At 34.6% G+C, this 17,123-nt stretch overlaps 1 protein-coding gene across 1 annotated transcript in view; it reads right to left on the bottom strand.

Moving 5' to 3' along the window:
• Positions 1-9,731, bottom strand: part of LOC110373308 (uncharacterized) — a 33,707-nt gene extending 23,976 nt beyond the window's left edge. Inside the window, exon 1 of the mRNA XM_064037888.1 lies at positions 9,557-9,731. Within this exon, the coding sequence (XP_063893958.1) occupies positions 9,557-9,563 (7 nt within the window). The 5' untranslated portion in view covers positions 9,564-9,731. The remainder of the gene's footprint in view (positions 1-9,556) is intronic.
• Between the last annotated feature and the right edge of the window lie 7,392 nt (positions 9,732-17,123).

The following is a 17,123-nucleotide window of genomic DNA, read 5'->3' as shown; positions in this document are numbered from 1 at the left end:
CTTTTAAAATTCTGGAACAAACAATTTTATCGATAAATTGCTGGACGTATAAATCAACAAATAAATTACACCATTTAAACACTTCTCTTAAGAGTTATTTTAATACATTCCATTACAATTCCACTCACCGCTTATAATTCACCCAAAGATCTTTATGAACAATACTTGCTCACAGATTTATAAGTCTTTGGATTTATAGCTACGGATATCTATCGCTTCCAATCTTACGAAGCCTCACACGTATTCAATCAATTGGTGGGCTATTTTCAATAATGCTTAGGCTGTGGAAAGATTTACTGATGGATATACTCATAGATATATCTTACCCACTTGTGTGTTCTACTGGTATTTAGGAGTACTGAACCTTTAAAGCAATAAACAAGTTGACAAGACAAATATTTTGCTTTCGACTTGAGGACTTTAGCAACATGCTTATTAATCATCTTCTTCCTAACACACACATGGAAAGTGAACGTTTTCGGAGCTGTCTTTTGTTTTCTTGAGGTAGCTGAATATGTAACTAATAAAGAAATAGTTAATATTTCATTCGTTTATCCTAAATTAATGATTTTGATGATGATTCTGACCTAGCCGATTCTTGGTCACGATATGTCGCCAACATATTATAGTAAGTATTTGCTGATACCGGCGAGAGATCAGGTGCGCAGCGATTCACGAGTGTATCAATCACCAATTTCCAGACTTAGAGCTGCTATGTCTACTAAATCCCACAAAGCGATTTCGGCTCGACCCGGACGAACTCGAGACTAGATAGACCAACGCATTTAGGCACCTAAATTAATAGCAAATGTTTAAACATCTAGATTCAAAATTAATCTGTAACCATGAACAAACTATTGCCTATTAATAGATTCAGTAGAACGATGATCAAATTATCTTTCTGTTAGCTCGTTACTTAATGTTTATCTTACTAATCCTTTATTGGGTTTAGTTCCACTATGTCTAGGAATAACGTAACATAGCCTTAAGGATCTAGTTGAGTAAACAAACATATTGTGTTGGTACTTGAAGTAATGTGTAAACTACATGAACTAAAATGTAGGCTTAGAATATAATATTTCTAACAGCTGTCTCCTGCGGTGCGTGGAAACTACTTTTCGTACCTAGACAAAATATGGCTTTTGTCACCAGAGGATAGTAAGTATTGCTTCCCAACGGTGAAGGAATTTTTAAAATAGTTTCAATATTTTTGGAGCCTTTATAACCGAAAAACTGTTTTTTTTATACACAATTTTGGAACCTATATTTACAAACTTAAACTATTTTACTAAATAAAAATATAAAAAATAAAATACTATATACAAACTGATTGGATTGCAATCAAATACAACTCTTATTTTGCAAGTCATAAGATCTGCTTACTTGCAGGTAGGTAATTTATTAATCAGTTGTCAAAAATATATACTTTTATTGTTCCTCTAGATCCCCGTCATGTATTTGCAGTTTCCCAGTCGCCATATTTTCCATTAATAAATAAATCAAACAAATATATTGAATGCCTACAAAACCTTAACAAATATTTCATGGATTGGTTGGCTTTAAAACAAAGCGACAACTTTCGATAAGCTTGTACATTCCATGAATACTGAATGTGGTCAGCTTATATCAAAATTCATTAATTTATTTAATTTATATTGAAAACTGATTTATTTTACAATAGTTTTCCAATCATAGCGCGATTAAATATGTACCTAGGTGTTGTATAAATAATTTTCTATTACAGGCACAGCCTGTGCACAATTAATATTTCAATTTCCAATGCTTTTTAAATTGATTTGTTTAACAATTATTTACCGTCCGACATACCGAAGTTTCTACAGAGAAGTAGGTATGTCCGGTTGACAATACATTTCCTCATGGAAAAAAATCTATTATGGCGTTACCATAACATTGACGTTGGAAAAGCGCTGAAAAATTTATCAGCCTATTTGGAATAAACGTTTTTGAGTTTGTCGTCAGATACCTATGTATATCCATCCAGAATAAAAATTGACAACTCCGCATCACTGAAATTATTCAGATGATCTATGTCCTACCTACATGAACCACATAGGTCACTTTTTTCTTGAAAACATGAACGTTCCATACGTGAGAATTTACTCGTCCATTTCTCTTTCCTCACTAACAAGCCAGCAGTGTTAGTGCAGTGTGTCTAACAATTTATGAACACAGTCTCACTACATATCTTCATTTATTTGTTGCAGCATATTTCTTAATAATATAGGTATTAGTGCAAGCACGGTGTCGCAGTTTATAGCAATTAGAGTTCTTTCATTCTTGGAGCGTCGCTTCTCTTTTGTTTTTTAGTCTTTAATGTTCTTTGTAAAGAGGATTAATGTTTTTAATCGTTTGTGCTGCAACTGTAGGATTTTATTCGTTTAAGCTATGACAATAAGAATGGTTGTACAAATGACGGTGGAAAAACTTGTGATGAGCTCGGAAAAGTAGCTACTTACAAAAGTGTCGTTTAATCTAATATAGTTTTCAAATTCAAATCAATTGACGATGGTATGAAAGGACAATGCCAGGGTGTGGGCTCAAAGTTTGCCCAGCAGTGGGAGTAGTTCCAGGGGGTTCCATAGTGCACTTTGAACACGTAATGCAAATATTTTTGAAATCGCTCCCTGGAGTCCCGAGGAAAACCGGTTCAAATATTCCACATGAACAGTCGCTTTACAAAGCCTGAGCCATTTGCCCAGTAGTGAAAGTGGTCGAAATAGGTTCTTTACTGCACTGTTAACACGAAATCCAAATATTTTGGAAATCGGTCCCAGAGGTCCCGAGAAAAACCGGTTCTAATGTTCTCCTTAGATAGTCACTTAAAAAAGTCGTTGGCATTTGTCCAGTAGTAGGAGTGGTCAAAATAGGTTCCTTGCTTCACTCTTAACATGAAATTAAAATATTTTTGAAATCGGTCCCAGGGGTCCCGAGGAAGACCGGTTTAAATGTTCCACGTGAACAGTCTGTTTACATAGCCTGTGCCATTTGTCCAGTAGTGGGAATGGTTGGAATAGGTTCTTTAATTCACTCTTAACAAGAAATCAAAATATTTTTGAAATCGGTCCCAGGGGTCCCGAGGAAAACCGGTTCAAATGTTCTCCTTAGATAGTTACTTTACAAAGTCTTACGCATTTGCCCAGTAGTGGGAGTGGTCAAAATTAATTCTTTACTTCACTCTTAAACGAAATTAAAATATTTTTGGAATCGCACCCTGGGGTCCCGAGGAAAACGGTTTAAATGTTTTCCACAGCTAATCACTTTACAAAGTCTTAGGCATTTGCCCAGTAGTGGGAGTGGTCAAAATATGTTATTTACTTCACTCTTAATACGAAACCCAAATATTTTTGAAATCGCTCCCAGGGGTCCCGAGGAAAACCGGTTCAAATGTTTTCCATAAACAGTCACTTTACAAAGTCTTAGGCATTTACCCAGTAGTGGGAGTTGTGAAAATAGGTTATTCACTTCACTCTTAATACGAAACCCAAATATTTTTGAAATCCCACGGCTCCCGCGAAATTAACCTGACAAGACTTTTCTTCCAATTAGGTCTCATACATACATTGTCAATCTCAACGCTCAGTATGTGGCGGTCTATCCAGTAGTGGAAAATGTTGGAATGGGTTATTTTTTTTACTTACTGTGATTTTAAAATAAATTCTAAAAGCATTGGATTCTAATAAGAACTGACCCTGATTTCCCGAAAAAAAGGCAATTACCGCAGTACAAAATCTAGAAGATCAAGACTCCTGCGCTATGAGCTATCTACTAGAAAATCTTATCAAGACGAATAAAATAAGCTCAAACACGAGGTAGTTAGTAGATACCGTTGAGGAGTTCCCTAGTCTCTCTGTCGCCTTCATCGTCAGGTCAGATCTTAACCTTTACAGTTTTATGGTGTCGGATACATTTACCCAAATGACAAGGTTTTACTTGATATGTGCCTACAATTTTTGAGAGTTTCACCCGATTTTTTAGGGTTTCCATCATCAGACCCTGGACCGGATGATAAAGGAACCATTTGGGAAGTAAGCCCTTTGGAAAATGAAATAATTGTTTAAATCGTTTGGTAATCGGCGGAGTTATGCTCGTACAAACGTAAAAAGAATATAAACGAACTGAGAACCTCCTCCTGTTTTGGAAGTCGGTTTAAAAAAAGTTGTCATATACAACCCCTCGTGTTTGTCAATTAATATAATTAATTTCAATTAAGGTAATAAAAGTGGAATATTAAGAGTTCGTAAGCATATTTTTCGTAATATTTAATAAGAGTCAAACCAGTTTTTCTCAGGACTCCTGGGATAGATTTCGAAATATTTCGGTCTGGGACCTATTATAAGCCTATGGAACATAATACACTATGCAGTTACTGTGGGCAACTCTTGAGCCCAACTTCCATACAAAGAATAGCATTGTCCTTTAATGTCGGATTGACCTTTTTTAAGGTTATATATAAAAGTAGTAATAGAGGAAAATTAAAAGAATGTGAACATAGATTGTTGCACGGAGAACATAATATTAAGTAAGTACATAGTATGGCAAGTATAAATGGAGATGTCAATCGCAAACTTGTGAACTCAATAAGTACAACTCCCTTATAAGGATTGATTGATTTAACAACATCAAGTAACCTAAAAAAACTAAAACTGTCCATTACTTTAGCACTAATAGAATTAATGGTCGGTTATAAGTTATAACGCAAGAAAATGACCTAACGTGCAAAGGAATTTCAGTCTTAAACCTATGGGTATAGACGACAAAATCGCATAAAATAATGATGTAAAGCTAGAAGATATTTGCAGTCCATTATTTACTAGCACAGGAACACCTAACGATGCTGAAAATAGTTTGGTTCGAAGCGAGATTACCATATATCAGAGTTGAGATTAAACTTATCGATGGTAAGCCAGATATAATGCTGTGCAAACGCATCGTTGAATACGTATGTAAAATATTTTGCATTGGTAACGGTGGAATTATATTTAGTACAGAGAAGGACATAGCGGAGTTTTTTTATAAGTATGTACTTACTATGCATTGGCGTATTTTTTTTTGCGTTTAGATAATTGAGTTACAGGCATTTGAAATCAATATTTTTCTTTTAAGAGATGCGTTCACTACGTAATATACGTTCAGTACAAACTACCTATATGCACTATGTATATACAAAACATAAAAACATATATAAAAGAACATTGGTTAGGCGTCCAGATACGTGTATTTAAAATCGATATCTTAATTGTTATCTTGCTTATAAACAAGATAATTGCATCCTATGGAGTTATCAAAAAGATTACCTAGGAAATGGTCTCATAAAATACAAAGTTTTATCCAAATATTTGAGAATTCCCAAAATATTTGTCGTAGAAAATGGATGGAATAACTTTTGCAATATCCCCCATCCAACGTACCGAACACTTTATGTTAGAAACATGTTCATTTGGCTTGTAAACAAAATAGAACAAAGATGAAATATTTTGCGCCCACAAAAATGTTGCGAAACACTAACCCGGCTAAGCCAAAAATCTAAATTTATGTCAGTATAGAACTTATGTAAAGCAAACGCGAAACTACACGGAATGCTCGGAAATATTTTTGGTTAAAAGTAGGCGATATGTAGTAAATAGGTACAATATATTGTCATACTTAAACCCTATATATTGCAAAGAAGGTTGTTACATTATTACGTGCACGTAAGCCTAAGCAAATCATACTTGAACGCACATTAATATCGGAGCCGAAAGATACACCATAGTACACTTTCAACTGTTTTATACAAAGAAGGTAAAATACAGTCAGACTCCTGAAATTCGGACTACACACCAAAATATTTTGCGATAAAATCTTGACTAGCAACCAAGATCCGATAATCTAGGAATCAAGCCACAAAATTGTAAGATATTACAAAATTAAATTAAAAGCCATAATTGATGATGGATCTCCCAAAAATTACTTTTGAATGTAACAAACTTTGACACTAACTTGAATCAATCTCAATAAAATTATTTTCTTATAAAAGGAACACGATTGACAGAAGCCAGCTATACAAAGTGTTTCTTACCTAATCACTTTAAATTAAATACGTTAATGTACTAGTTAATATATGTCGATTAACACAAGGAAAAAATAAAAATACACAAAAATAAAAAAATATTTTTTCATTTCGAATAAATTTAAAAAAAAGTGCGGGAATTAGAACACCATTTAAGAGTCAGTCAGTACAACGGAAATTCTAGCTTGAAAACTGATAGCTGTCAACTGGCAAAACATTCGATACTCCTATACTTTTTCTCTGCTTTACACATAATGCTGTTTTAATAATCATGAAAACGAAAACTGACTCCTATGGCTAAACCACTGAATGGATTACGTTATTTTTTTACAATTCGCAATAAGATTTCATGTGATTAGGTACCTACGACACACCCGATATAGAGCCCTGCCCTTATTAGTACAAATTGGTTACATAGCCTAATTGTCTAGGCTAGTCACGAAACGGTAGCCGAATTACTGCCTATAACTTTGTGAGCGAACTGAAGTAGTGACGAACTGTGTCAATCGTGTTTGGGTTCAGTTTCAGAAATCAATAGGATAGGACGTTTCAAAGTAGTTGTACCTAATTGGGTACTTGGTCATGTCTGGTTGTTTACTTGGGCTACTTTTTTATCAAGAGGACTCATCATCTGCCTAGTTTGTCAATTATCATGCTATGGAGTGCCAGAGTCTTATATAAAGCGACTGCCTATCTGACCTTCTTTTATTTCAGTAAGAACTTATTAGGGAAATGGAGATGTATCTACATTTAAACATGAATAGGTAAATCTGATTCGTAAGAAAGGCTTTAAAAAATCAAGTGCAGTAAGAATTAATTAGAAAGGAAATAACTGCATTGGTACTTTTTTCCTTCACTTCATTAGTTCTCACGTTTTAATTACGTCATCAAATGAAAGAATAAACTTGCCTTTTTTACTGCGCGTAAGTAAAATTATTTATTGAAATGAAGAAGGAAATAGCCACACTTATAGATGTCAGACAAATTAAATAAAATCGTAGAGAAATGGTCCTGAAAATCAAGTTTAAAAGTTCTCTTCACAATATTTCAAGAATTTCAATTCCGCAAATTAATTTGACGTTTCTCTGATGTCGAAAGCCCTAAAAGTTTTCTTCGAAATAGAGGCTAAATAAAACTGTTTAAACTTTACAATTTAAATATTTATTTCATTCGTCGAATTTTGATTTAAATAAAAAATAGTTTGTGAATGACTATTCAAAGTTTTTTTTACTGCATTTCTACCTTAGACTGATATATTTCAATAATACCTAATATTTTTTCTTTTACCAGTGGAGTCGCTCGCGTCCCGTTACTTCTGTAACTCGGAGAAAAATTATTCTAAAGCCAAAATATATTTCATAGAAATCAGTAGTTTATGAGCTTCAGTCAAAAAACTAACTTAATACTTTAGCGAATAAATAAGCCAAGCTAAAGTATTGCGATGTATACACATTGCATTTAAACTCAAACCTTAGCTTCTACAAACCCAACCAAAACTAACAAGACCAGTACCTAAGTAAATAAACTTCTAAATAAACAAGACCAAAACCACGAACAAATTGGCTAAACCAAGATAAACGGCGGAGAAAAACTGTCAGCAACTTAGTTCGAAAGTACCTAAATGGAAAATTCAAGTAAAGCCGGTGAGCAAAGCTTGTTAAGAGCGTTAAGTCAATAAGAAAGCCATTTCCCCAATGGCGAGAAGTCGGTTCCAATGCGTTGGAAAACTTCGATTAAGATCTCTTTACTTATGTATAGGAACTACGAACTTGTACGTACTTATAATTGTTAGGAAGAATATTTTTTCGTCTGTTTGTATGTAGTGCCAACAACTCGGGAAAAGTTGAATCATTTTAGAATTTGCTCATCGAGTGGGGCTTAAAAATCTAGTACCAACTTGTATAAAGATCATCATCATCAGTCTTTTTTGTCTTCCCGCTAATAGGCGGAAGCCTCCTCTCACACAGAGAAGGATTGAGCGTTAATCACCACGCTTGCTCTAGGTTGCTAATTTCAGACTGAATAGTCTAGGTTTCCTCGAGATATTTTTATTCACCTTTAATCGGTCATTTGTGTCTTAAGATATACTCAGAAAGTAGATACAAACTGCATTGGTACTTCTTGCCAAATCTAGAATCGATCCCACACTCATTTCTGAGGGATTGATAATATAATTTACCCACTGGCCACTAGGCTAACACTAAAGATACTAATGTTTGGTTTAAAGCTTCGCTCTGCTTTGCTCGCTGGATAGAAATTAGCCTAACTACGACTACTACTAACTAAGGCAGTCCATCTGGACTAGTTCCTAAGATAAACAGATTAGCCTCCTTTGCGAAGCGCAGTCGGGTAATTAGCCCGTTTAACCAACCAAACAAAAAATGTAGGTACATAAAAACTTTCTTCCTTTTTAATCCGGTTAAAGAGTTCCATGATGGTAGTCTTTCCATTTTCTTCAGAATGATTTGGATTTATATAATACTGCACCCTGCGTCTACTTTTCTTGCAAACTTTGAATCAATAACATTCAGTCAATTATAGGCTTATTACTCTCATCAAAAGTAGACTATGACCAATTGTAAGCAAAAATCGCATCCGTTTTGAAAGCCGGACTCGTCATACGTACTACGGAAGTAGGTCACTGTATTTCCTCTATCCGACATCCATTCGCGCGGATTGACTTCAAGTCTATTTTGAGCATGACATGTAGTTAGGCATTGGTAAGGAATGGTCGGGTTTTGAATACCAAGATTATCCAGGAGGAAGTTTGTTTGTCTATCGGCTCAATACATTTGATTGCTTCTAATTACTTAATTACTAGATGTTTATCGTGGTTCCAACCGCGTCCCGGGAGATCGTCGTCCTATAGGACATGGATCGTCCGGGTATTATCGGTTAAGATAGATACCTAGGTAGAATGATTACTACATGAACCTTAATTGCGATACTATATGAATCCTAGTCTCTATAATTCCTGAACAAATATTGATGATAAAGAAAAACTGCCGATACCTTCTGTATGTGTCTTTCTATGTGTGTAGATTTTCGTAAAAGTCAATTAATGGATAATGGTTCTAAGATTATAATGCTTTTACAATAAGCTCTTTGGGATTTCAGTAAATGTTCTGGGTATTGCTTGGTTCATGGTCCCGATTTTGTCTGTGGTTCATGTGTGAAAATTAATACATCTACCTATACAAACGTTAAACTAATGTAGGGGTTCTACCCCCGTTATCTATGCTAATAATTTTACAAAGCTGAAGATCTTGTTTGTTTCCTTGCACGCTCTAATCTTAGGAACTGCTGGTCCCATTTAAAAAATCATTCAGTGTTAAACCGCCCAGCCTGTTTATCGGGGAAGCCTTTTAGCTACTTTACCCCCAGGACTAGCTAGTATGTCTATAAGTTACGTGTTTTATCATATACATCGTATCACATTTTTTAATAAACCACTTATAAGCCAATAAAACAAACAAAAATTCTTACCAGGCATCGAACTAGCTTATATCCAAAAAAAACGCACATCACATCTGAACCACTTTCATGCCAATACCACTAGAATTATTTACAGCTAAACATTTTGTCTGGATGTTAAAAACTTCGATGTATCGAGAGTTTATCGAGTGGGAGAGCGACAACCTCTCCCGTTGACGTCTGGGGAGCTACTGAAGTGTTGAATACCAGATATAAGGATTAAAGCGGGAATAATATTCCGCTGTGTGTGTTAAGAATTAATAAGTATGTTGTAGTGATATTTATAAGCTAAGAGAGAGATCCTAAGATGATCAATTGTCCGTATTGAAGATTGCGCAAAGTTTAGCGATTAACATTTTAATTGGGCAATATTTTTTTTTGTAATTTTGTACACTATTATTGTAGGTCTAGGGCCGCTTAAGTGACAGCCGCGCAGGTGAATTTGTCATAAAGTTGAGCTTCATTGAGCAATGCTTGGCGCGGTCGGTTCGTGGATGGGTGACAAATCTTATCATGACGAATTCCTCCGTGTTTCGCGAGTTGGTGGGTCATTTTAACACCTTTTTTGCGCAGTTTTAGAAAATCACGATCTTGACTGTGTTTTGCAATAGGCAAAGACACATGTAGTTTCAAACTTGTAATGTCCTTTTTTGCTAATCACTCGTTCACGATTTTTTTTTTGTTATAACACTAATTGTGTGTCATACCTACCTGCAATATTTTACCTCAATTTATTTTCTTTTTCATTTCAGTCGATCCTATTGTTTCCAAATAAAAATATTGGTTCAGAATTACCTTTGTCAATATTTTTAATAGCAAAGGAAATTGATAATCAAACCAGAACGGACGACAAAATTTGCTAAAGGCTGTCGTTACCAAAAGGATCTTATCTAAAGTAACAGTTTCAAAAAATGGTGTTACGTCTCAAGCGACCCAGAAATGAGAAAAAAAGGACCTAACATTACGCCTTTTATCCATCCTTACATCGTAGGCGGATTACACACTGCCACGTGAGATGATCCCTCTGCGGGTACTATGATGATTGTAAGCCATTATTTCAGTTTGTAAATAAAAAGCTTGAAGTGCAAGAAAGTAATCGGCTTCCAAAATGGCGATCCAAACTGTCAGACGGATACTCTATCCCTGAATTAAGGCTGTAAGTGTGGTGTAACATTGATGCAGAAACGATTGGGGCTAAAGATCTTTGTGTTGTGGAATGCTTCCATTTGCCATGGGCAGAAGTGGTATTCAATGATGATATCTTAACCCCAAAATTAAAACCTTTGACCGCAAACGCTTACTAGTAGAAGACTTGGTGGAATTTCGCTATTTCAGTTGCGCAGTTTGGTGCGTGCCCAAGCATGACGTATGCTAGCGTGTGATCCGTCTAAAAGTTAAACCTAAGAGAAAAGGGTCTCATATTTGGGTCACTAAACTGCCTTTACTTAAAGTGAAGGTACTTTGGCGTTTGACATAGGAATCCACGTAACTTGTTCTCTTAGTTTGAGAAAAGTTTTGATATGTTACGGTATACGAGCAAAATTATCGTTTTGGTATCTAAGGCTTATGTTTATGATCATGATGATTGATTTAGGAGCTTTTGGGCCTCGTTTCTGAAACATGGGTTAGAAGGTATACCTAAGTAGGTTCCAAGTATTTTGTGAGTTATTTTGGAGGCGACTTACCTATTACGATGAAGGGAAATTAACTTAAACACAATGAAATCTATGGTAATTATTATTCTTTTTCATAATGTTATTTTACAATAATTATCATCTGCTTTTTCCATATTATTAATTGGAGTTGAATAAATTCTACAGGTACAAACTTTAGACATACATATAAAAACTTAGAAATGAAACTCAATTAATCTACAGTATTCATTAGGATTAGAGTTTATTAATAAAGTTATACTTAATCATTTCTTTACCTTATAGTCACAACAGGTCTAGCTTTAAGTTAATCTCATATTGAATTTTGAAACGTTCATTACTTATGAGTTTAGCGTTCATAGTTTGAAAGTTTATATTCTGCAATTCCTTTGGATTTAAGTATGAAGTTTAAGTAACTAGATTCTATTGTGTATAACGAAGTTACATTACGAGCTAAGTTGGGTCCTTATTAAATGTTTCTTAAGCGTTGAATAGCATGATTATTTACTCAGCTTAACAAGTATGGCTGCAATACTAATTTATTAATATTCATAACAATCTGTTTCTCTCGTGTCCACCCGCGTCCAGAGCCAAATTGGTGGCTCCTGATTACCCATAGGTAATGACTGCCACAAATGTTCAATTGACGGCCAAGACCCAATAATTTATGTAACGTTAAAAAATCTCTGAAACAAATTATATTTTTACTAGCTTTATGTTAACAAATAGGCTTTTTATCATCACATCCAAGGTATTAACTATATATCCACATACCATTCGACCGAATCGGTCTAGCCATTTTTGCGTGAAAGAATAACAAACATACATCCATACATTCTCACAAATTTTCACATTTATAATAGATAGAATTATTAGTAGGATTATAAGCTTTGAAGTAAACATTGCTTTGGAGTCAACACAAACTTTTTGTGTACAGTAATTCTTTATTTCTTTTGATATATTTTATCGTACCTCGTTTATTTACTTTTTCAGGTAACATTTGTGTCTCCTTCTCTTGAAATATTTTCATTTAATCCACGTAAGATATATCTCAGGTGTACTTTGTGGGACGTGATGAGCTTCTAAATATTTTTGATGTGGAGGTAATAATTGAAGTGATATGATGTGGTGATATAAAGTAGATATAGTATTATTTTTCGTGAGTAAGACTTTTTCGTGCTCAGTTCTTTATTTTCTCTCTAAAAATGTAGCCTAAGTCCTTTCTCAGGTTCTATGCTATGACTATGCTGTATACGAAATGTCATTAGGTAAACTAGTTCAGTAGTTTTGGCGTGAAAACCCGACAGATAGAGTTATGATAAAGACGCAAATCCTTCAGAAAACTGATACTGTTGATATAAGTTTGTGTCGAAAAAATACATCTTTTAAAGCACATTAATAAGCTTCAGATTATGAAAAGTTAAGTCTACTATGAAGTGCATTAAAGTATTTTGATTAAAAATTCTTTTTCGTCTCGTTCGGGTTGTCAACGCTGAAACTTTCAGCGCTACGTTACCCATTAATTTATTCCTGAACAATATTCCTTTGGAAAATTTTAAAAGGCAATCTGAGTCTTTAGGATGTTTTATTAAAATAGCTCGATAACGAAGTGGACAGCTGATAGGTTATGAAAGTGTTTCCATGTTTTCGGCTTTTTATAATAGTTTTTTTTATCCTACGTACGTAATAGGTAAATAAACTTAGGCAACATTAAAAGGACTACTAGACTATTTTTATGTATACTAATTTAATTAAGAAGTAAAGTTTGTGGAGTTGCAAGGGGTAATTTTCGGATGTACAGAACCGATTTAAAGTAACCGTTTAGGCTACATTTTATTCTGGTACAGGACTAGATACCCATCCCAGGACGCGGGCAATCCGTGCGAAATTAGTAGTTATCTATTTGTATATACATTTTATTTGAATTTTACACTTTATAAACAAAATATAAGCCCAGGTAGCTTACTTACACGTTCAAAATTTAATCCAAAAGATAAAATTTCCCCGAGGACAAGATCAACTGAATTGAAAACCAGAAAACGTATATTGCGTTAACCGTCGATCTGAAATTTTTCGCTTCCAATATTTACAAAACTCAATCTGAATTTCAATTACGTGCTTTCATGTTTCCCAAGTTTTTTTTTATATTTATATTTATATTTTAATTTTCGTTTTCATTGTAGTACCTTTATTAAACGCTTTTGATATTGTTTTATTATGCTATTTAGTTTCAAAATTGTTTTAAACCGTTAAGAAAGCTATTTAAAAATTAACTCTTTCACTTTTTTAATTATTTGTAAATATTTTTTTTATTTATTTTTATAGTTTTGATTAACTAGTTTAATACAGTACCTACATTGTCTATACTATACCTATGCTACGATCATAATAAATAGTTCTCATTATTTTTTTTAAACAAATTGCGACTAATATACAAGGAATAACATTCAAATTGTACTTAAAAAAGACGAATAGGTATCTGAACTCACAAGTTGAAATTGAACTGATATTACTTCCTACCAACTTGCTCGGGTTTGATCAGACTGACCCAACATAGACATGGGATAAAAGAGTTCATCCGGATACCCGGGATACCCGGACTGAGTCATATCCGGGTCAGCTTGTACAGACGGACTGTTCGATTTTCTGAATAGTAAATAGGATTGAATGGAATATAACTGAAGTAATACAATGCTATGAAGGTGAAAATTTAATTCCGTTTTGTGTGAATAGAGTTTCGTTTCAAAAACTTTTTGCTTGAATGTTGCTAGTTTATTATGCTTTATGACGAAACAAGTTCATAATAACCGGTGTAAATATTAAAACCACATTTGTTTAGTAATGAAATGGTAGTTTTACATTCATAGCACAACGCGAATATTCATAATTACCAGCTCTTTTGTAGAGAAGGTATTATGTAGGAAGTTTTTAAACTTTAACGAACTCAAACTGTGGATTATTTAATAGTATCAGAGAGTGCTTTAAGACTTGATTTAGTTTTTATCTTTCGTCACCAAAGTCTAATTTCCAGTTATTGACAGTCTACTCCATTTCTAACAAGCTTTTACCATTAAGGTGTCAACACACCAAAGCCGCTGATGCCGGCGGCCCAAGCCGCCGGCCTCAGCGGCTTTGGTGTGTAGACACCTTTACGATTTTGATTCGGGACCTTAGCAATTCTCCGTTGTATGAACCGCATTGTGTCCAATGTAATCCAAAGCGTTTGCAAGTCCGACCACTGATGGGACAGAGAGATTTGATCAAACATGGGACGAGTCTCACCAATTTATTCTTAGGCAGGGATGGCAAACATTTATTTACTTACGTGGTTCTTATAAAAATGCGTTCGCATAGTGGGGTTCGTATAGTCTCTAAATAATCCAGATATGGAAGGATAAGATGTCGAAGAACTTGCAGCTGACGCCTTCGAAAATTTATTTTGTATAAATTACCAAATCGGGGGCATCGTCCACAGGTGCTTCGACCACGGGAGGCCTAAGCGTGGGGGGCTGACCCATGTTCCCTCGTTTCACGGTTCCACAAGAACCTATATCCTCTACAATAATAATTTCAGTTACAATAATGTATCCTAATATCCTAATAAAAGTCCTAGTGAAAGTCTGGGTACAAAATATGGGCATGCTCAAATTACCTATACTGTTGCGTGACACGGCAACCGCGCGTGCCATTGGTTGACCATCCCTGAGTCCTAATGTATCATTTCCCTTGAGAGCATTTCACTGATTTGATATCTTTTTCGCTACCGAAGCGACGCTATTCCCGCTTATTGTCACTTTCAACTGTTTACTTGAAAAGGGATTCGGACAGAACCTAATTTTGGTACATTTGTTGCGAAGTGGTAATGGCGAAATATTTTTTTGGAGATCCATTTTTGGATTATACTGTGTTTATTCTTGATATTTTTATTTATAAGTTTTCAATGCTGAATTGACAATATTAATTTCTGAAAATGGTATTATAATACTACAGGTAAATGTAAAGGAAAGTAATAAATAGTGGTATTTCTCATCAAATAGGCCATCTAGCACTTATTCACTATAATAACATCTAAATATTCTCTGTAATAATAGGTCCAGTAGTTCCTGAGGTTTGCATTGAAGCAAACACACAAACTCTTGATCTTAATAACATCAGTGTGAATTCAAGAGTGTAATACCTACATGAACAAATGAACATTCCTTCAAAATAGCTCCATACACGAATAGTTCATGATGTTAATAATCTGATTTCAAACCCGCCACATCTGGTTTGTTTGGAAAGCCAAACATACTGCGTAAATGTTAAAGGCTAGAACTTTAGGCTATAAACTTGTATCACCATTATTCATAGACCTCTGGTATCCTGAGTCTATCTTGTTATCAGGGGTCAACTTATCTGGTCATTAAAACTTTCACCGTTTAACATTTTCAGCTTTGCTTTAGTTTGTACATTGTTTGCTATTTTGAAGTTTGCTTCTAAATGTTTGTTAAGCTTTTTGGTAGTTAACGTTCGATGTAGTTCGTTGGCTTGTAAATAAACACTAATCTGCCTTGACTTTTCCCAGAAATGTTGGGGTTGGCTTCCAGTCATTCGGAGTGTAGATGAATACCAGTGTTTTGCATGAGCCGACTATCCGACCTTCTCAACCCATTTACTGTTTAAGACTGTATGCCAAAGATGTTGAAGATGATCATATAACAACCCCCACCAATGTACAGTGTCTGCCAAAAAACGGAAGAACTCGTCACGACGTATATGGTCCATGGCCAGAACGCTTCAAGACATTACATTGATGATAGACATTACATATTTAACATTGATGATAGATCTACTAACAAAATGATAGATCTACCCGTGCAACTGTTGATAATTCACGAGTTCCTCTCTAATTGTTATTTGGATATTCAAACGTATTCACAGAACATGTCGCTAACAAAACTTTAGTTCAGAATTAAGCGAAAGCTAAGTTAAATACGTCACTTAAGTATATTTTGGCTGAATTAACTGGGCTGAGGAGTTCAGATAGGCTTTCCTTGTAAAACACTGATACTCAGCTGCATCTGGTTAGACTAGAAGCCGACCCCAACACAGTTGAGAAAAAGCTGATGATCTTTTTACCATAACCACTAGTTTATCTTTTTGGTGTAACTTGGCTTCAAACACAGAACCAGCCCAGGTTAACATGGCTAACAGTCCGTGTACTTAGCTGCATAACAACTTAGGTGCGCTTGTTTTATTGCAGTACTAGTGTATGTTCGTAGCGCAAACACTTAGGGATATTGTGTAGGTGCAGTCTTGTTTATGTACTTACCTAGTTATTACTGAAGTTGGGTGTTTAAAGAATGTGTTTTATTTCTTCTGGGTACAGCCATGTGTAGTAGGTAAACGTATGTATTCACTTGCATTAAAATAAAATTGTGGAATAGTTTAAACTTTGGGATGAGACCTACCGTTCGTAACGGTTCGTAATATTGTGGTTTCAAAATATTTTGTGCTAATTAAAACGTTGATCCTTAATTAATACAATTTTTTTTTTTATGGATTTTTGCTAAGCATACCTACACTAATTGATCTATTATGATACTATGTAAGGCTGAATAGTTTTTTAGATAACATATTAAAGCTTGAGATGCTTGTAAATTAGTCTAAAAAGCGACTCTAAAATAACATCGTTATCTGTTTAAATATGTTTTCTTCTTCTAGGAACCATACGTTACATGGTGTACTGCCATCATTAAAAAGAGAATTACTTCACACTAGAGAATAAATCACTTCTAACGACCACGATTTATTTCCTTCACGAGAAACATGCACACTTAGAAAGTGCCATTTATAAGTAAAACTAGAAAAACTAACAGCTGATTGGGCTCACAATAAACAAAAGTAATTAGTAACTTTATACTTAAAATATATAGTTTAGTTATACT

Source organism: Helicoverpa armigera, chromosome 14, assembly GCF_030705265.1.
Source record: "Helicoverpa armigera isolate CAAS_96S chromosome 14, ASM3070526v1, whole genome shotgun sequence".
Taxonomy (NCBI): Eukaryota; Metazoa; Arthropoda; class Insecta; order Lepidoptera; family Noctuidae; genus Helicoverpa; species Helicoverpa armigera.
Note: the sequence above shows the minus strand (reverse complement) of the source record. Positions and strands in the feature narration are given on the sequence as shown.